Source organism: Colletotrichum higginsianum, chromosome 8 (assembly GCF_001672515.1).
Source record: "Colletotrichum higginsianum IMI 349063 chromosome 8, whole genome shotgun sequence".
Taxonomy (NCBI): Eukaryota; Fungi; Ascomycota; class Sordariomycetes; order Glomerellales; family Glomerellaceae; genus Colletotrichum; species Colletotrichum higginsianum.
Window position 1 is genome coordinate 1,257,497 of NC_030960.1, and position 21,407 is coordinate 1,278,903.

General features: G+C 55.2%; 3 protein-coding genes across 3 annotated transcripts; 1 reads left to right on the plus strand and 2 right to left on the minus strand.

Moving 5' to 3' along the window:
- Positions 1-263: 263 nt before the first annotated feature.
- Positions 264-8,212, minus strand: CH63R_11348 (down-regulated in metastasis; the record flags this gene model as incomplete). Its single annotated transcript, XM_018306322.1, has 2 exons — positions 264-6,783; positions 6,834-8,212. The coding sequence occupies 2 exons, from the start codon at positions 8,210-8,212 to the stop codon at positions 264-266; spliced, it is 7,899 nt and encodes a 2,632-aa protein (XP_018153163.1).
- Positions 8,213-8,556: 344 nt separating this feature from the next.
- CH63R_11349 (CwfJ domain-containing protein) lies at positions 8,557-10,261 on the plus strand (the record flags this gene model as incomplete). The annotated part of the gene is made up of 2 exons (XM_018306323.1): positions 8,557-8,573; positions 8,638-10,261. 2 exons carry the CDS (start codon positions 8,557-8,559, stop codon positions 10,259-10,261), a joined length of 1,641 nt encoding a protein of 546 aa, XP_018153164.1.
- Positions 10,262-14,846: 4,585 nt separating this feature from the next.
- CH63R_11350 (Rhodanese-like domain-containing protein) lies at positions 14,847-16,771 on the minus strand (the record flags this gene model as incomplete). Its single annotated transcript, XM_018306324.1, has 4 exons — positions 14,847-16,008; positions 16,075-16,303; positions 16,375-16,442; positions 16,530-16,771. The coding sequence occupies 4 exons, from the start codon at positions 16,769-16,771 to the stop codon at positions 14,847-14,849; spliced, it is 1,701 nt and encodes a 566-aa protein (XP_018153165.1).
- Between the last annotated feature and the right edge of the window lie 4,636 nt (positions 16,772-21,407).

Genomic DNA, 21,407 nt, shown 5'->3' on the forward strand with positions numbered 1-21,407 from the left:
GGATCAAGAAAAAAGAAAAAGAGGCCTCAGTTCGCCGGGGAATGACTGCTAAAAGTACGGCGTTTCGGGTAATCAACATAACAACACTCTCCTGTATCATAAAGGAAGATACCGGAAGGACATTTTGTAACAAATAGAAATAGATCTCACATATGAATGGGCAATGTCAGCCTCTGTACTATATAAATACACCCTTTCAGAATCCCGCGCGTCCTCTTTTTATGTCCCCGCCCAAAAACGCCGGCTCATGCGAACTCGCATCATTACCACCCCTTGTACGCCTGTCTGAGCTGCTTGTGCTCATGGCTACGGACCTTCTTCCTCTCTTTCTTCTTCTCCGTCTTCTTTCTCTTATCCCGGCCGTACTTCTCCGGCTGCGCGATCGCCTCGATCTTGCGCTTGCTCGACCTCTGCTGCCTCCTCGTCCGCACCTCCTCCCTGATCGCCAGCAGCTGCTTGGTGTACTCGGCCGTGCCGAACTTCTTCTGCAGCGAGTCCATGAGGATATGCGCCCGCGTCTTGAGCGTCTCGAGCCGTGTCTTGAACAGGTCGTCCGTCGAAAAGGGCACGGGGATGTGGGGGTCCGTGAGGTTCTGAAGCGGGTACAGTATCGTCTTGAACGACGGCTCGAGGTTCTCCTGCGGCACGCGGCGGCAGATGGTCTCCAGCACCTCCATGGCCACCGTCTTGGGCGTGATGGCCGTCGACTTGGGCCGGACGTCCTTGCGCAGGATCGACGAGAGCTTCCAGAACAGGTACTGAAGGTCCTTGCGGTGCTCGTCGATCCGGTCCTCCTCCGCCGCCGTCTCGTCGCGGTCTCCCAGCGTCTCCGCCTCGGGCACGTTCTGCACCTTGACAGGCAGACGGGGACCGAGGAAGATGAGGATCTGCGTAATCTCCGCGGCGAGCGCGTCTTCGATCTCGGGGGTTCTCAGAGCGTACAGGGTCACCCTGACCAGCTCCTCGAGGTCCTCGACCTCAAGGTCCAGGCCATGCGATCCCTTGAGTGCCTCTCCCGACTTGTTGGATTTGCCGGCGTAGTCCGCAAGGAATGTGCTCAGCACCTTGGTGGTGCTCAGCTTGACCGAGTTCTCGGGATGGATCAGGCAGCCACGCACGTCTCCCCAAAGCTCCTTTGACTCGGAGGACAGCAATCTTGCCGGGTATTTCTCCGTGAGGATCTGGACGTCGTGAAGAACGGTGTTGATGAGTTCCTCGTCGGCAACGCGGATGTCGCCAGTCCCGACAATCTCACCGATTTTGCTGAGAACCAGCTCCAGCTCCTTCTTGTGCTTAGATGAAGGCTCCTTGGCCTCAAAGAAGAAGCCAAAGGCTTGCAACGACAGCTTCGTCACCGCAAGGTTGTCCTCCTGCTCAACCCACGACCGGAGAAGCGTCAGGAAGTTCTGCGTCCTCTCCTTGTCGGCCTTGCGGAACATCTCCTTGACGAGCTCGCCGGCAGCAAGGCAGCATTTCTCACTGTCGTCGTTGGCCAACACCATGACGAGAGGCAAGAAGCAAGTGGAAATGACTTCTTGGACAAAGTCATCCGCGGACTTCATCAGCAGAAGATGGACGACCTCCATGACGGACAGACGGCCACCCTCGCGCTCGTAGGTCAGGTTGGCGACGACAAAGTTGAGCTGCTTGACCCAGCGAGCCTTCCTCTGCGGGTAGTCCTTGAGGAACTGGAAGAACGCTCCTCTTGCCAGGTCCCGGGTATCCTTGTCGTCGTTGGTGATCATGACAGTGCCCACGTAGTCGAGTGTGTCGTAGACGACCGCAGTCTCAATCTTGCGCTCGAGCACAGATCGGAGGAAGTTGAACGTGACATGACGATAAAGGGTCTCTGTCAGGTCATCCTTCAGCTTGCCGAGCAGCATATCGATCGCCGCGTCCTTGACAGGAATATCCTTGCGCTCGCGCAGCACAACCGAGAGCAGCTTCAGAGCAGCCTGCGAAAGCTCGGTGGTGGTCGAGGTCGACATGGAAATGCTCTTCGTCGCCTCCTTGGCCGCGACCTTGTACAGCTGGACATCTTCGTCGTTGTTGAAGGGAACCTTGGCCAGAACCGTGAGAAGTCTGAAGGCTGCAGTCTTGACATCCTCCTCGCCACCCACGATTGCGTCACCGAGAATGGGGACAAAACCAGCAATGTTTGCAGCGGTTCGCAGGCTGTCGTACTTCTTCCACACAGACCGCAGGATGTCGAAGGCGAACTTGACGAGCTTGAAGGTGTACTTGCCGGCTGTGCCGTGGTTATCTTTCTTGACGCCCTTCTGGTAGAGGTACTTCTTCAGACGGTAGTCGATTTTCGGCTGCACCTCGGGTTTCTGGTTCTTGTAGACTTCTTGAATCACTTCGTAGCAGAAGACCAGAGTGTCACGGCTCTCTGAGGCGGGATTCTGCAGGAGACCGGCGGTTATTCTCGCCAACAGGGTGTCGATCTTGCGAACCAGCTTGAGATCAACCTTCTGCATGAGGAGGGATTGCAAGGGGTGTACAAGGACGACGAGCTGGCTGATGGAGGCCGACTTGGCGATGAGCTCCATGGAGTCCTGACTCTTGCTGGCCTTGACTTCCTTCATCTCGCTGATGTAACCCTCGGCATCCTTTTCTTGGCCAATGACACCAAAGATGTCGTCGATGATGATTGCCACGATGGACCGCAGAGTGTAATCCAGGTCACCTTGTTGGTATTCGGGGATGACCTTGAGAAGCATCGAGTGAAGAGTGTAGGACATGACATGGAGCTGGTAACCTCTTTTGAGAGCGCCACGCAGCTCCTTCAAGATGAACCCGAAGTAGGTCGGGCCCAGCACCGAGGCAATCTGAACAAGAGTGTCTCTGGCCATCTCACGAGCATCCCAGGACTTGCTTCGCAAAATGTGGCAGATGTCGGTAAGAACACCAGCAAGTTTCTGGCCCATCTCTTCAGACGGCAAAAGCTTAAGAAGCTTGACGATGATAACACCGACCGGCACACGGTAACTGACCTCGGACTCGTCCTTCTCGTGCAGATGCTTGATCAGCAAAGGCAGGAAGAGGTTGTTGACATCCTTGCTGAGTTTATCTTGCGCGGGTGTCGTGAGCACGAGTCTCTTGCCGGAAGGTGAGGTTGTCTCCACGCTGTCCACCTGCATTGGCTCGGCGGCTTTCTGTTCAACAGCGAAGATGAGGGCGTCGCAGAACTTGGCGAGGAGTCGGATCACCTGCTTCTGGTTGTCGGGCTTGGACTCGACGTAGCTAATGTATCTCTGCAGGATGACGCGGTAGTGCTTCCAATCCAGAGACTGGGCCAAATTGCCAATCGTGACCGTTGCTTGAGCGCCCAGGCCCTGGTCATCACTTCCTTCTGCACGACCAAAGATAAAATGCTCCAGAAGAGGGATGAAGAACTGGCTGAGGTTCTGGCTGCCAATTTCCGAGCTGTCGTTGACGGTGTCGAGCATCCGGATAGCTTCGAGCTGTCGTGAGGTTGCCGGGCTGAGGATGTTGAAGAAAAAGGGCAGCTCGGACGTCTCCTCGTCAAGCTCGCCGACCAGGAGTCCCTTCATATCAGCCACGAGCTCCCACGTGGGCATTTGCGAGAGAAGATAGCCGAACACTCTCAGGTACTCTCGCCGGACGGTGGCGGACTCCTCTCGAGCTCCCGTGTAGATGGAGGGCAACAGGATGGTCTTCAGATGGGATTCGAAACCGGCCTTTGCAGCCTCATCGGTGCAGGAAGCCGCCTCTCTGATGAACTTGCGCAGGCTGTCTGCAGAGTTAGAGGCGAGGATACCATACTCCTCATCCGAGCGGATGTAGTAAATCAAGTTGTGGAGTAAAGGAAGCCACTGCTTCACAGTGAAAGGGGTTTCCTTGTTGGTGATTCGAGTGAAAGCCACCAGTCGCTTGTCGTAGTCAGGCTCGTCGATGCGGTCTTTCGCGAAAGAGTTGAGGTCACTGCAAACTTCGGCAACTTCCTGAAGCGTGTCGTCCTTCTCGGCGAGGGCGGCGAGAACGCGGGCTAAGGCTTGTCTGTTGTCCCTGTCCTTGAAGTAACTGAAGAGGGAAGACAGGGTCTCGAAGATGGCTATGTCAGCCGTCTTCTCCTCGGCCTCTTCGGAGCCAAGAATGGTGATAAAGCGCTCGAGGATGAGCAGGATTTTGCCCTTGGCTCTGGGGTTGACTCTTCTAGGGGGCTGGTTTAGGAGGAACGTGGCAATCTTGAGCGTCTCGTGCACATTCGCAGAGGTCTCAACAAGCGGAGAAAGCTCCACAATGGTCTCGATGCAGGCCTCGAGGAGCTCGTTGCTCATGGTGAGCGTCTCCAGTGTGGTGGTGATCGTCTTGAGCATCAACTCCATATTGGCATCCAGAAGCTCGGCCCGGATGAGCTCGTTGAACTCGGACTCCTGGGCAGGGGCCTGTGCTAGCTTGACGAGGTTACGGACGATACTCAAGGCAAATACCTTGACATTCTCCTTGCCCTTGGGTACGGAGACACACTCAATGACCTTGGGCAGGATCTGGTTGTTGATTGAGATGAACAGTGCAGCCCTGGGGAGCTGAGACCACGTTGACAGAAGCTGCATGATGCTGGATACCGACTGAGCCGTCTCGACGGGAAGCTTGTCGATTCTGGGCGTGACGACCTCGTTGACGATAGGCTCCGAATAGGGAGACCAGTTGAAGTCCTGCGCGTTGCGGAACAGTGTGATCAAGCACTTCAGACCGGTGGTCCGGATGACCTTGAGCATAGACTCTTGGGAGGCTTCGGTCGTTTCTTCGGCATCCTCGTCCAATTCAGCGGCAGACTCTCGGAGTCGTCGGCAAGCAAAAATGAGACAGTAGAGAATCGGGTGGAGGAGTCTCTCGACGTAAGGACCAACATGTGCGCCAAGTTCGTTAATGAGGGGCAGCATCATGTTCATGAAACCTAGCTGCTTGCGGGGATGGAGAATCTCCTTGTCGAACAAGCTGGCGCGGAAACCGGACTCGTCGATAACGCGAGCACCCTTCAGACCACCGATGGCGATGTCCAAGAAGCTGCCCGTGTCTTCCACGTTAAGATTTCTCAGGACGGCCAAACGGGTAGCCTGCAGACCATGGCGGCCGCTAGAAACACCCTTTTTCGAGATAGTGCGGCCGTACAAGAGTCTGAGGAGAACAGGCATCAGCTCTTCGCGGTGCTCGGGTCGGATGGTCGACTCTCCCTGAAGGAAGACGGTGAGTTCGTTCTTGAACCTGGCCTCATCAAGGAGGTACTCCAAGTTTTCTTGGTAGGGCCGTACGCCATCCTGCTTCCATGCGAGAATGGCCTTCAGGGCCAGCTTCTGCACTTCCACATCACCGTTCTCCATGAGATGGAGAAGGGCGCGGTACACCCTCTCGTTCTGATAGAGTACCTTGGGGTTGATGAAGAGAGCAAAGACACCAATGAGCGCCTTGCGGTCCTGGAGCGACCAGTCTTCGCCCTTGATCTGGACATCATCATCCTCTTGGCTGTCAGGGGTGTCTTCGTCGTCATCGGCCCAGGCCAAGAAGGACGGCACAAGCTTGCGGGAACGCTTCTCCGCGAAGTGAGGCATAGCGGTTAGGACCTTCAGAGCTTGCGCACGCGCATTACTGGCGTGAGCGTCGACAGTCTGTTGTTGTTCGTCAAATGACTTGAGCATGAGATCGGTGGCGTTGTTCACCACCTCCTCGACATGATCTGCCATGCCCCAAAGCTGTTGCACATGTCGACAGTCAAAGTCGGTGATCGCTTGGCGGTTCTGGAGCGTAGGCTGGCCACCTGGCCCAGACCATCTGGGGGAGGGTGTTTCTAGCCAGTTGAAGGCAGTCGCAGTAATGGCCTCCTCGCCCTTCTTGGACTCGCCAACAAGCTTGAGTGCGGTAATAGTGTCATCCCACAGGGGCGAGAGCTTGATTGTCAACATGCCAAACATAAAGGAGGGGATTGCCTTGGCCAACCACGAGTTTTCGCTCAACTGTGAGTAATTCTGACCGAGTTTGCGGAGATGCATGGCAACGTTTCTCAGGCTGGACAAGTCCATAGCTGTCTGTGCTATATCCAGCATGAGGGTGTGGCACTGGAGCTCATCCGGGGTTGAGTCGAATTGTTGGAGGATCTTGAGTGACGCGAGACGAAGCTCGTGAGAAGGAGCCGACAGATTCTCGATGAGCGCCTGAACAACAGGATCCTCTTCGGCCGAGCTCTCGCTACTGTCGCTACTCTGGCGTTCGGCAAGTGGTGGCTGGCTCTTTGTGGCCTCGGTGTAAGTGAGATATGCCTCCAAAAAGCCTACTGAACGGCTAAATCTGGGCAAAGCAGCTCGAAGAAGCGGGTTCAATGCAGGGTCGACTGGGCCTGCTGCTTTGCTCATGCGCAGGTAGGCGTGGAAGCCTTGACTGATACTGAAATGCACCTCGTCGGACGCCAGCGTGGACGACGGCTTGAGTGCAAGCCTCAACTTCCGAAGCAGGAGTTCCGCGATCTTGGCGTTGGCCGAAGGGTGGACGGTCGTAGAGAAGAGCAGATCCAGCAACGCCGAGTACTTCGGCAGGCATCTGTCACGCCATGTCTGGGGATCTTTGTCATACGCTCCGCGTTCGGGGAAAGGAGATGCCTCGAGGCGTTCAAACTTGGACACGATCTGGTCCTGCCAGCTTCGCGGAAGGTTGCAAGTCTCTTTCCCGCCCGGATAAGGTAGACTACCATTTTGGACCATACGCGGTAAGAAAACACAGAGCATGTCTTCATTACGGCCGTCGGACCAGTGGCTGACAATAAACCTGTCTCGCGTGAGCTTATGACTACTCGATTGCAAAGCGGCTGCGCTTACCTTTGGAAGTATGTCTGGAAGAGACTTCGGAACCGCGTCGAGTCGAGGTTGGAGAAGTAGGCACAGAAGGGGATGTACCATCTCATGAGCCGCTCCCTCTGGAGGGCAGTCATGAAGTCCTTGATCGAGGGAATCAGGGCATCTATCGGCGCTTGATGCCAGACAATGGCAGCATTGACAATCACGTGTTTCCAAATAAGACTCAGCTTGTCCTCCGTTACCTCAGGGGCGTGTTGCGCCATCGAATCCAACATCGCGGTCAGGTTCTCAACCATAGCATTCCAGTTGCTTACTCGAGATCCGTGTCGCACACCGGCCGCCGTGCCAAGAACCCGGATCAGGGGGACAAACCTCCACGCCTTGACGGGCTTAGACCCGCTCAAAGCTTCCTGTACTTGTTCTTGCATCGCATCCAAAACAGGAGCAAGGTCCTCGTCGTTGGAGTGATGGGTAATGCTGGTCAAAACACCGCAAACGAGATCGGTCCAGGTGGTATTCGGCGTGAGATCTGCTTCTGTCTCAGGTATCGTCTTCATCAACGCTGCGAGAACGGCCGGGCCGGTCGAGTGGATAGTTTGACCGGGGCCTTTAATCGCTTCGGCGAACATGGTCATAAGACCGTCTTGGTATAATTGGAATTGGCGCTCGCCGACCATGCTTCGGAGATCATCCCTCGCGTGACTGGCGATGTCGATAAGAGCAGTCTCTCGGTTTGCTGGCGCAGCAGCCTTTTTGATGAGAAAGCTCATTGCTTCGGCGGCGAAGCGCGCAATGTGAGGGGGATGGCGAGCCTTGCCCAGGAGCGGCGCCACGACATCGTACGTTGGGCGCAAATTCGGCACTACAAGCCTCGACAGGTATTTGAAGAGGAAAGCGAGGGCGGCAAAGGTCCATTCGATAACGTCGGCGTCCTGGGGTTTGCCCGCGATGGCGATGATGAGATCCAGAGACTTCGCATAGTACTTCTCAAACCGCGTGCCGATATCATGCGCAAACGCTGTAAGGAGTTCGAGCACCGGCTCCAGTGCCTCCTTGTCTTGTTTCGCCAGTGATTCCTCCAGCAAGGCGAAAATCTTCTCCTCGAAGTGCAGAATCTGGGCAAGAGTCTCGCTCACGGGCAACGCTTGCCTCTTGAAGTCGTTGAAGCCCTTGGAGACGTTGAGCTCACCCCATCTTTGCAGGCCATTGCGGAAGTAGGAGGTTGTGGATTCGAGGTCTTCGGCATCGAGATCGTGTCGACGAACTTTTCGCAGGGGATCGAGCGCGTTGAGTTTCGAGATTTTTGTCGCGAAAGACTCCCACCGGTGGTTCTTTTGGTGAGGAGTCGAGAACTTGCCCTTGTGAGACTTTGTGATACGCCCTGACGAAGTGGAAGGCATGTTGGGCGAGTTGACAGGTTGAGTGTGCAGAAACAAAACCCGTCTTTGATCGCCTCCCAACTGCTCAACTGCTTGGTCGCGAAAAAAGTTCCCCGCCAACTCTTCAAAGCTCAAAAAATTTGGACTTTTTTTCCTGCCGGCAGAAGGTCGGCCGATAACGATAAGCTGATAAGGATTTAATTGCGGGTCTGGGCCAGTCGCGGAGCTTGGAGATAAATAGGGACCCACACCACCACTACATACACGCATCTCGCAGTCGCATCTCCAGAGCCTAAGGTTTCCCTACCTTACATCAACACTACCAGCCGATCAGTCTCAAGCACCGCACCATTATTTGAAGCGCAATGGCTGCTCCCAAGGTGTAAGTTCAATTGGAAACATTATTTTGTTGGGGGCCTGGAATTCAGGACTGACTCGCCCTATAGAATCGTTCTGGGAAGCCTCAATGGCGGGCTGCAGCCAGCCTTCACAAAGCTTGCGACGCTCCACTCAAAGAATAACTTCAGCTTCGCGATCGTCACTGGTAACCTCTTCGGCGTCGACGACGACACCACGGTCGATTCCCTTCTGAGCGGCGAGCTCAAGGTGCCCCTTCCCGTTTACTTTACCGTCGGTACTACGCCCCTTCCCCCGCGAATCTCCGCCAAGATCGAAGCCGACGAGGAAATCTGCGAGAACCTTCACTTCCTCGGCAAGCGCAGCATTACCAAAACTTCGGAAGGAATCAGGATTGTCACTCTTGGCGGAAAACTCGATGCAAGTGTTGTGGGGGGCCAGTCAAAGGAGCAGCATCTGCCCTACCATACGGCAGATGATGCGAAGTCGCTCAAGGGCGCGAACAAGGCCGATATCCTTCTGACAACGGTCTGGCCGGCCGGCGTCTGGGCCGGGTCCAAGGTCGCGCTTGGCTCGGAAAACCAAGCGGCAATAGAAAGCACAGCGGAACTTGTTGAACTGTGTGCGACACTGAAGCCGCGTTACCACTTCGCCGCTTCTCCCGCCGAATTCTTCTATGAGCGCGAGCCCTTCGTTCATCCCGCTCAGGAAGGCGCAGAGGATGTCTCCGTCACTCGCTTCATTTCGATGGCACCTTACGGCAACTCTGCCAAGGCCAAGGCACTGTATGCTTTCTCACTGGCACCCAACGAGACCAGCGTCGAGCGACCTGCCAACGCCACCTATACTCCGTTCAGCCCCAGGAAGCCGAAGAGACGCCCGGAGGGCGACGGTTCCTACAGCCGCTTCGCCAACGGCGACGACGATGGCCGTCATCATCGACGCGGAAACAAGCGCCGTCGCCATCAGTCTCCCCCACCCGGTCCCGATCGTTGTTTCTTCTGCTTGAGCAACCCCAACCTGGATACCCACATGGTCTGCTCCATCGGTGAAGACAGCTATCTTGCTACTGCCAAGGGCCCTCTCGCTACGTCGCAGACTTTCCAAGAGCATGGCATCGGCTTTCCTGGCCATGTCATCATCACACCCCTTGCGCACACGCCGACTGTTTACCACTCCGGCGTCGAGAGCTACGCTCCTGAAGAGGCAGAGAAAACCCACAAGGAGATGACTCGTTTCCGCGAGGCACTTCAGGCCATGGTTTCAACCAAGTCCAGCCACAAGCTCGGTGCCATAACGTGGGAGATCAGCCGCGGCCGTAACATCCACGCTCACTGGCAGTTTCATCCAGTCCCAGCCGACTTCGTCTACAAAGGACTTGTCGAGGCCGGTTTCCGTGTCGAGGCCGAGAATCTCAAGTATCCAGACTTTGAGAACCGCGAACTTTCTTACGATGAGCAAGCCGACATTGGCGACTACTTTCGCATCTGGATCTGGGCCGACGACGGCGAGGACAGGATTAAGGGTTCCAGTCTCGTGATGAAGCTCGATCCCAACATGCGTTTCGACCTGCAGTACCCGCGCAAGGTCGTTGCTAAGCTTCTCGGTCTCGAGAAGCGTTTCGTTTGGCAAGATTGCGTGCAGACGAAGGAGGAGGAGGAGAGAGACGTGGCGGCCCTTCGCGAGGCTTTCAAGGAGTGGGAATTTGCGTGATGGGGCCCGCGCTGACGCCATAAGAAAGGTCTCTTCGCGGCTGCGGTCTAATTTTGCATCTTTCACATAGCATTTGGCATGGGCGGCGTTTGAGAAATACCCGGGTTATCTGCATATTCTTGCTATACGAGCAGACGCTTGGATGGGCTGCGTCTGCGTTGACTTTGCTCTCATCTACGAGGAAGGAGGGATATTGGGGGACATTGTCTTACTCTCTGACCCTCGGGCGAAAGGATTTCACGAAAACAACTTTTCTTTTCGTTTTCAGACAGACGGGCATCATGTCTATAAAAAAGAAATAGCAAAGAGGCACCAAAATTTTATGAAAAGTTCTTACATCCATCTCCTTGCATTCTTGCTCACAGCAATCAATAGCAGAGGCATGTGCACATGTTGACGAGTTACATCATTTTGGAGTTTGGGTCAGAGTTAACACAGTCTAACTAAACCCCATTGATCCCTCGACTCGCTCACTTGTAGGTTGGTATGTAATCCCACCCAGTTTGATTAGCCGTGTTGTTTCTGGTCTCAACCCCGATAAACAACCCGGATCGTGGACACTCATCGCCCATCACCTTGGCGGCTGGCCAGCAAAACCACATCGTTATAACGCAATCTCTGGCTTTGATTTCATCACTAGCCTCGCCGATCCAGTTGAAACCCAGCAACCGACCAGTGCTACGGTGAGCGTGGGTATATAGCCGTCGACAAGGAAAATCCACGGCTCGTGGTCCCCGAACAAGCTTCTCCCTGGCAAGACACAAGTCCCGTTTAGAGTGTTTGCTTTGGGTTGACATGTCTCGCTCGCCGCCTGCCGGAGCCATCCGGAGGACCCTGTTGATGTTGTGTTGTCTCTGAGGAGCCGCATGCAAGGGAGGCCGAGACTTGTTTTTCAACTATTCGGCCGGGACCCTGGCAACCTCGCATGTCCGGCTGATATGTCCAAGATTTCTTCCCTGTTCTCAAGTTGAACAAAGCCTAGTCAGCATTCGATACTCTCCTCTCCCTCAAAGGAGACATATTTGGCGAAGGTTTTCAGGTTCCGTGGTAGACATTCATGCCGCTCTCCCTTACCGCTGAGAATTAAATGGGTGTGTGGTTTATACTGCCATCACGATTAAGTCACAAGGTGAAGGCCGACTCAATATACACGCTTGGCCCTGAGACATGCACACGGCACGCGTTCGTTGATAGTGCCCCCGATCAAATTATTTAAGTCAACAAACAGAGGTTTCCACCGGAGCGGTCTCGATATTCCAGAAATGTAGCATTCTTCGTCTACGTAGCGAAGGCCCCCTCTCCGCCCGACGGAACTTTCCTTCTCCCTTGCAGAAACAATCGTCGGAGAGAGACGTGATTTGAACCGAAGCGGGCGATCTATAGGCACGTTCAACACGCGCTGTACACATAGGGGAAACATTAGAGATTGATTGCCGGCCCGCCCAGCTGCCCCCCTCCCCGAGCTCGATGGTCTGCCACGTTCGCGGCTTCTCAGGGGTTGGTCACCTCTCTGGTCCTTCGTTTCTCGCCTGCTCCCTTGTAAGGTATCAAAACCGTAGATTGTGCTCCAGAGCCGGATTCCACACCTCGGCCGAAAAGGGTACGCCTTGTCCGGAACGGGGTGAGAGAGGCACGGATAGGAAACCTTGGACCAATACTCGGAGATTGACAGCGCCACTCACCGCTCCAGAGGGAAGAGAGAGAGAGAAAGCGGTAGAAAGCGATCGTGGCCAGATCTCCTTGACCAAGAATGTCTCAGCTACTGGAACACTGGCCGAGACAACTAGAAGGAAGCGGATGGCTTTGGCCTCGGTTGACTCTCGTCAAGGTTCGGGGGCGTTTGGGCGGGGGAAAGACGTTTCCCCCAACGTCTTTCTTCTTTCAACTCCTTCGATGACCTTTCCGTTTCCAGTAACATCTCGAAACGTTAGTCGTGCGGCTTTGTCCCCTTCCCTCCCCCCCCTTTCTTCGTTTGTTCTCCCCTTTTTTTTTAGTCCGAGCCTCTTCACATACGGAGGGAACTTCAAGAATATCGAAACAAAATAGTAACAACAACAAATGAGAACGCCTGCCGGTGGTGGCCGCGTGCTTGGCTTCAAACAATGGCACGGCCGTTCGTCGATTGCTGCCAAGGTTCTTCCCCTCCTTCTCCCCCCCTTACTTGCCAGATAGTGATGGTCCCCCTGAGTAAGGGATGGGACGAACAATCGCAACTTTCCGAGTCGTGGGACAGCCCGCCGCCGCGTTCCCGTCCATCCGTCCATCCATCCCACGCGGCGCCGATGGCGCAAGGGGGGGACAAGGAGGGAAAGGTCCAAACAAGCGCCAGAGCCGGCCATGGCGTTCCCCTCCCTCCCCCCTCCATCCCTCTCTCGTCCCTCGCGAAAAAGATGCGACAGCTCGTCCAAGAAACTCAAACCTCCCCAAAGAAACTTCTGCAAGGTCATCTAGGTGCCTCAATGGGACGAAATGCCACATTTCCTTCCGGTCAAAGGGACTCATTAAACGCCATACACACGTCCCCAAGCTCAATGTCGTCCCTTTCCTCTCCTTCCCTCCCTACTCCATATCGGAAAAAGTCCGCCGCTGGTGACATCTTCATTCCTCGAAACCTCGAGGGCATGCCAAAGCCCAAACCCCCTATCCCGCTCCCCATTTCTTGCTTTGGGAGTCACCGCAACGCTAGAACATCGGTTCACGAAGGAGGGCACCGCCGCCCAGCACATCCACGCACTAGGGAAAAGTTACAAACATAGAAACCAAAAAACACAACAAACACGCCCCCGAAAAAGACCTAACGTCTCGGGCTAAAGCGCGCGAGCGGCTAGCGGGACGGAGTGTGAGATCCTAGCGCGACGCCGTGAAGGAGAGAGGTAACAAACTTCCGAATTAGCTTTGAAATGAAGAGGGGTGGGCACAGATGAACCAAGCAAGCTGTAGCACCAACCTCGACTCGTCAAGTTGTGCGGACACCGGTATGGATAACGGGGGTTATGACAGCGCAAGGAACAAGGATAGAGAAGTTTCAATACGAGACAGCAGGAGAGAAAGAAACGTGGTGGTTCCCGGTAATCGACGAAAAGTTTTGAAACTACGGATGACTAAAGGGGAGCTGTGACCTCCGCTCCCGAGATGCACAGACACAAACATCACCAGGCGTCATCTCAACGTCTGACGTCAAGGAGACTCGGACGGTAACACTATACGTGCCGCGAGTGTGCGCATAGCATCGCCGTGGCCTGCTAGCCACTATCGAGAGCGTGTCCAACAGTCCAAGCGAGTGCATATGTGCGAGCGAGCGAGTGATTCTGTTGTTTTTGTGTGTATTTTGGTTTTAACAGAGTATGAGCTAGCTTGAAGTGATCCGATCCTTCTATCATGGATCACTCCGTAAGGGCATTTTCTTCTTCATCGCCAAGTAATGTACAGAAAGTGCATGGATTCACCCATGCGGTTTTGCACGATTTGCAGCTTCCAAGCTTGCAGTGCTGTTCAACCCCCTTCGCCAATATCACAAGGCGATCATCCCAAGCAACTGCTTTTCATCCACTGCGTAGCTCTTTTTCGCTCCTCTGCGCGCGTCTGTCGCGACTAGTCCTACAAGTATACACATCGGAGGTTGTAGTCCTCCCAACAAGCTCAACCATCGGGAGAAGGTCCGTGGGGCTTTGTTTTGACGAAGAATAAAAAATGTAAAAGGGAATTGGTGTCGAGAGGTCTGTGTGGGCGGGTGGGTGTGTTTGTGTCTGTGTGCCATCCGATGACAAGGATGTCGGGTATCCGGCGGTTGGATAGAAAAGGTTTGGTATCAGGTGAAGGTGGTCAAGTGACCCAGTTGAGCACAAAGGAAAAAGACTGTCCGCCGAGTGAGTGGTCCGAAATGTTCCTCCGGATAATGTGGGGGACACCGCCGACAGTAACCAAGACCGAGATGTCATACCGAAATGCTCCCGTGCGTCGTTGTGTTTATGTGCGTCGGGACCAACGCCATCTCGGCGGGTTTGCTCGACAGCGTCGAGTGATGCAGAAGAGTGTTGTGACAAAGGGAAGAAAAAAAAAAGCCAAGAACAATGCTGTGAAATGCCGACAGGGAGCCACCCCAAGATGCCAGATCCAAAGTGGACTCCGAACAACCATTCGAGGCGATGCTGGGACAATATGCCAAATGCGTCTAATGCCGGGTTGTTGTTTTTGTTGTATGTTCAGGTCACTGTGCAGACCACAGTTCAAAACGAGTTTGATTAGCGTCAAAGTTGAAGTCGTCGCGGCCGTAAGCGTTAGCTGCTGTTGAATCCGGAGTGGTAAAGGCGGAATATAGGCAGGTGAATTGAATAGGGGTTGAACGTGTGCAGTAAGAGAGACGCAAGGAATCGACAGGCTGCTGTGGTTCGCCCTATTAGGAGACACCGAAGGGGTCGACATGTCTGTACGCAGGAGAAAAAAACACGGTACAGCAGATAGACACCCTCAGGGTCCTGCAGGGGAGGGACCCCATTCCCCCTTGCCAAGCAAGGAGATTTTCCCCGTCCACGTGTGCAGCAGACAACGTGAAAACAGAGGGGGAAGTCGTGATGTAGGTCATGTGCTAGTAGGATGCCATGCGTCGCGCGTGGCATCGTTCGCCGAGGATTGGAGAGTTGCCAATCATGGCGATGGGATCTTGTCGGAAGCTGACGCTGGGTCTAAGGCCTCCGGGACGCGAGGGTGCGGTGGGCGACTGGTCCACGCCGCAGGACTCGCGTTGGCCGAAGGCGAACGTCTGGGCTCTGCCAAAACCCTTGCGAGGGTTCTTGAGACGGCCGAGCTCGCGTTCACAAGTGCGTTGGTGAGCCTCGTCCGACATCTCCACATAGTTTTGAGGATAGCACCGGCAGCGGTGCTCGGCGAAGAAGCCGCTGTATCCTCCTTCAAGAATATACACGTCAGGGTATGTAAGTCGCGGGTAGTGCTCGGCGTTGACAGTCCGGTCCTCGGAGCGGACGTGGCGAGCCATCATGGGGGCGCGGTGGGCAGAGTATTCGCAGTGGAAGACGAGAATGGTGCGCCCTTGCATAGGGTGTTGGAACAATTGGGAAGCGAGGAGGTCCTTGCTGTTGTAATTGACGGCGCCGTCAATGTGACCGCCCTCGTACTCGTACTCGAAGCGGCAGTCAATGATCATCTTCTGATCGAACCGGTCACTGTACTTTCCGTCCAGCAGGTCCACCATGGTCTCCCTCGTGATGCGGGGAATGGTGTCGGTAGGGTCATCGGCGAGGAAGTGAGGCAGCAAGGGGTCCTGGGCATCATCGGCATCCATGCTGGCGTGGGACTCGGGAGTGCTGGGCGGGGAGTCGCCGCCTTCCGACTTGGACTTGACGACGTCGCCGGGGTGCTCGAACATGCTCAGAGAGCGGCGGAACTGCTTGCGGGGACGCATGAAAGGATTGGAGGGCCGGCGGCCGTGAGCACTGCCAAAAGGGCTGCTGCGGTTGCCCGAAAGGCTGGAGAACTGAGGACGAGGACGAACGGCACCAGGCACGGCAGGAGTAGGGCTGTTGGCAGTCTGCGGTCGTCGTTCCTGGGGAGGGGATGTGGCATCGAAGCACTCTCCCAGGGACAGGGCGCTGCTCATATGTGTCAAACGATTCTCACCAAATCGGAAAGTGGGGAGCTGGTTGTCTGTGTTGGAACGGCCGGGAACGCCACTAGTTGAGTAGCCCTTCATCCGAGTCAGGGAGGGCCGGCGCATGGCTGGCTTTCTCCGTCTGGACGCCTAAGTTAGACCGTGACCCCCTTGAACTAGCGAGGAGGAATGTGGCAATCAAACTTACTCGGCTACCAGTGGCTTGGGTGGCTCCAACGACGTCTGCCGCGAAATGGGGGCTGGCGAGTCCAACATCATCTCGTCGTCCTCGTTGCCCGTGGGAGTCGAGCCCGGGGTCGGTGACGTAATCTCGATTTGGGTCATGAACGGGAGCTTGTGCGGCAGCGGCGAGACATCCATCATCTCATTGAGGGGGGCAGGCGACGATTCGGGCAGTGGAGGCGTCGTCACGTAATCTGGTGTCACATCAGCGTCTGCACTCCCTCTTGCAGCCTAGGCTGTCGGGGAGGTGGGTGCCAAAGCATACCATGCGACTCCAAATCACCCATCATGTTGGACGTGAACAAGGCGCGCCGAGGCGTCGGGAACTTGGGACTGGCAATAGTGTCAGCCAAACGTTGACCAAGTACTTGTTGGTGCGTGCATGCATGCAATGCAGGGCAAGGCTGCTCTTAGTCTTACCTCGCTTCGCTGTCCAGACGAAAGTTCTGGGAAAGATCGGCGGCCAGGCTCGCAGCGGGCGAAGAGCCTTGAAGGTCCTTAACATTGAAGTAATCGTTTGACCTTTGAAGCTGCTCGCGCAGGCTGATGGGGCCGGGGCCGGCGGCGAAGCTGTGAGGGCGAGGTCGGAAAAGATCCTTGCTTCCCCAGGAAGGCATGGCCATAGGACGGTGCATAGCGGCCAAGGGCGAAGACGACTCCATGTTTGCGAGTGGCCGAACAAGGGATCGTGTGTGTGTGCTCGAGTTCGACAACAAAAGTACTATTTTGGGGTGGTATTGGCGGCGGTGTTAGTGAAGTAGTGGGTTTGGGTTTGGTCTGGGTATGTTATTTGGTTTGGTGAGGGCTGGGACCAGGACGATACTCGATATGTCGTGACGAGGGATGTTGAAGAAAGAGAGACGATCGTTAGGAGACCGAAAAAAACGAAGGTTGCGGTTGTTCCCAAGACGAATTCTATTTTGTACCTTGCCACACGCAATCAGTCGTACGAGTCCAAGTCGGCGTCGAAGGAGAATTGGGCTTCTACTCTCGGATCTCGAAGTCGAACTGCCCTGTCGAACCTGCTCGGGGGAGTGATCGTTTGGTGGATTACCGCGGCGAGGTGTGGATTTGCGGGGGGTGCAGAGTGCGCTTCGTCTGGGATCGAGAGAGACGAGGGGGGGGAGTTGGGATGGAGAGACCGTTCGTTATTGTGTTGTTGCAAGCAACATCGGAGGACCGGAAGACGAATTGAGTTTGCGGGAGAAGTGCGAATTCGTCCTTTCCGTCGAATTCATGTATTTTGTTTCTTCCTTTTCCGGACACTCTCGGTTCAGTTCGACGACGACGGCGGCGTCTCTTGGGTGGACGGGGGTCGAGGCAAACGAGGCCGGTCCACGAGGGGCCTTGGGATGTGTTGGAAGGACGTGGGCGGGAGTCGAGGAGGGAGCGAGCCGCTTTTGTTGCATGGAAGGTCCTTCTCGAAAAAAAGGAAGGGGAAAAAAGAGGGAACCGAGAGACGATCCTTCCTATCCTTTTTTTCTTCTTCTTTTCTTCTTTTTTGCCTAGAGTCCCGGGAGCAGGAGCAGGAGCAGGAGCAAACAGCAGAAGCAAAGCGGTGCGGTGCGGTGCGGTGCGGTGCGAGATGCAGCAGTGCGGCGGTCGGGTCGGTGTCGATTTTGCGTTTCGGAGGCTACGACCTCTAGTTCTCGCTCGAGCTACGCTTTTTCGGTGGCCGAGCAGAGCAGAGGGAGGATGAAATGGATGGAGCGAGAGGATCCGAGAGTACAGCAAGAATTGACAGAGCAGAGGAGCAATGCAATTCTTTGCTATCTAGTGCCGCCGTGCAGGGTCTAGCCTTGAAATGTCCTGTGTCTGTCTCTTTTCTTTTGTTTCCTCGTTCCCAATGCCTGAAGGGGAGACGGAGACGCAATGTACAGAGAAACTTGGAGAGCCGGGGGGGTAAAAAAACCAACAACCAAATATTGGAGGAAAAACGATTGGGAAATTCTCAAAGGTCCGCTGTTTGGTGGGTGGTGGATGGGCTGGGTGTTTTGGGGTGTGGACTTGCCAACAGTATGGGCGGCGTCGAATTGGTGGTATGGACGATGCGAGATGCTGCTCGGGTACGGATGAGCGTAGGCGCGATGCGGCGGCAGAGGGAGCGAGCCGATGGACGGACGGGTGCACGTTGAGTACGATAAGTTGTAGAGAACGGCTGGACCTGCAAGACCTTGGACCTTGTGACCTGGGAACCTGAACTGGACCTGGGACCTTTGGATAAGGCGTCTGGAACGTGCTTCTCTAAACCTACCGTACCGTCGGACCGTTGGTGATTTGGTGGTCGGGGATGAGGGGGGAAAGAAGAGAGGGAGGGAGGGAAGACGTCGGGAGAAAGAGGAGACTGGAGATATTTGAATAAAGGTAGTGGTTGTGGTTGACGGGTGGTGGTGAGTTGAGCCCAGCCCAGAGAGGGTGTGAGAATGGAAGTGACGGGGTGGGATATACACACCGTGGGATAGACACCGTGGGATGGGGACATGAAGCAGCAACCAAGCAACAACCAGAAACGAGACCACAGCGACGGCGTCGACTCGACCGAGAGAGGGCGTGTGTGGATGGGGGACATGAACCAGGTCCGGGAAGGGAACTCGACGGGGTGGGTTGAGACTTGACTGGGATTGGGATGTCACTGTCAGTTACTAGCCCAGGATGGATGGATGATGGATGATGGATGATGGATGGAGGGGACTGGACTGGACTGGACTGGGGGGGGGGTTGACCGGGACTGGGACTGGGAGCTAGAGCTAGAGCTGGAACTGGAACTGGGAAACTGGAACAGGAACCGCCAGGAACAGGTCAGGAAACAGGTACACAAGCAAGATGACATACGTCCACGTACCTATGAATCCAGCCAAAATCAAACCAGAGACAGGGACTCTAGGCGTGCATGGCAGAATGGATAAGGACGGCACAATACGGATACAGCAGCACACACACACACAGCACAGCACAACACGAGGGAGTCTGCAGGATAGGTACTTACATGGATTATGTAACACGCCAACCTGATGGATGACTGACTACGGATACCTTACGTAGTGTAGTAGTGAGCCAAGGTGCCGACGAGGAAGGAAGGGCATGGCGACCGAGGGTGCGGTACCTCCCCTCTGCTGAGTCTGCCCCCTGTAAGTCTACCTACGTGGGGTACGTACCCGGTATTATGGGGTCCTTTTTTGTCTTTATTTTTTCACCCATGTCTTCTCTCTCTCTTTCCTGACGATCTTTCCCTCTCCATCCGTCACGCTCTCGCAACAGGGCATCGGAGCGCGTCGTGACTGCGACCGCTATCAAACAAACCTTGGACCGACTGGTTGTCAGGGGCGATTTGGTTGCTGATGCTACTGCAGACGTGCAGCTGCATCTGAGCCTTCTGGCTGGACGGAGACGACAAGGGGGAGGGAGGGAGGGAGGTGATGGATGCAGCTGCGCAACTGTGCAGCCGGATGGATCATGAAGATGGGAGATGCATACTGAATACACACGCGGATTGGCAGTCTGCGTCTGTCACTCACTGTCGTCGGAGACACACACACACACACACACACACACCAGGCACAGATAATGCATCCAGCACTTGCTTGCATCTGATGCGCTGCATGAGAGTAGCGCCATGCCGTGTTTCTCGCATGCTCCAGCCTGTCTGTCTGCTCGTCTCTTTCTGCGTCGTCTGCGTTGGCTAGTTTCCCATTCCCACAGGGCCCTACCTGGTAGTGCATCCGCACCTTATTCTAGCGCCCTTTTTTTTTTTTCTTCCTTTCTAAGTAGTACGGATATTGTGGTTTTTCTCCCCTTTCTCCTTCTCGCCCCTTGGTTCCCTTTCCACACGTTGCCAAGGCAGAGACACACAAGAGAGTCTCCGTAATAATGTATGTATGCTTGCTTTCTCTGCCCTGCGTCCGATGCTTGGCTACCGCCTTCTCTTCCCATTATGTTTTCCACCCATTATGATGGATGTCGAAAAGGAAAACAAATGGTCGGACGGCATACTGCCTTCTGACCACAGCAGGCCGGAAAACGTGCAAAGAGCACGTGGCTCGCTGATGGCCGGTTCCTGACGTTAGCTGCATCGGAGCTGAGCAGAGCAGCGAATTTGCTGGCCGAGACTCTATCTGTGCTGTGCGTGCAGCGTGAATCGGCCGGAATCGTGCCAATCGTGTACAAATCGCACAATCCATCTCTGTTTTCCCAGCCAATGCGCTGCTCCTCCGGCCGTTGCCCTGCACAGCACAACCCGAAGCACAAGCACAAGTAAGGAGCACAAGCATCAAGCATCAAGCATCGATGGAAGCAAGTCATTGCTCCAAAAGCAGGTACATGGCCTACGTCTGTCTAGCAGGTGTCTATTCTATGGCTGTCCTCCACCATCCATAATGCCGTACATAAAGTACAGATACAGCAGTCCCATTTCGAACATGCATGGTCCAGAGGTGCGGAACACGGACCAGAGCGCAAAGGACACCCCCCCTCCCAACCAAAAAAAAAACCCACCCGTCCACCCAGCATTACCGACATGAACCACTCCCACATCGCCCTATCTTTTCGCGAGGAACCTTAGCAGAGTGCTCCTGCTGTTGCTGTTGCTATTGCTCCGGTGGGTGGGCGTCTGACGTGGGAATACCAACGCTGTAATTGGACCCGTCACCCTCTGACTCTCCAACGACTCAGGCGCCCAACAACGGCGTTGCGGCGTACAGGGGCGCGACGGTTGGCCCCCAAGTCCCCTGAGATACTTTCCCCTTACAGGCCCGTTGCCGCAACGATTGATGGGTTGCAGCCAGCCCGGTTGCTTACCGCACTGCAGCGGGCTGGCTTTCCTCTCCTCCACCCCCATCGAGCTGCCAGGTGACGGTTGATGGGTGCTGTTGCCGTCTGTCAGAGCAGGCGGCGCCATTCAGTCAGGGGCTCCATCTCTTACAGATGTTCTCACTCTCACTCTCTCGCTGGGTACGTAGGTATCCCACTCTCTTCAAGCCGGTGCTAAGTCAAAGTATCAGTACGTACCCGTACTATAACGGACACAGTAGTGCCACGGAGAAGAGCGACGTCCAGTTCGGTCTGGTCTCGTTCTTGTTCCCCAGTGATGGGACAACGTCTCCAGTGGCTCAGGTGGTTCCCGTGCTTCAGAATCATCAAGTCGTCGCCCACCCGACCGGTCTTGTTCCTGTCTGGCGTTAGATCGGGGGTCTCTGAGCAGAGTTTTTGATGCCCGCAATGGTCTGTGAGCCCTGCACTTCTGCACTCCTGCACCTCTCCGTGTGGACTGCCGGCGGTCCGTGGCCACTGTGGCCGCCCATC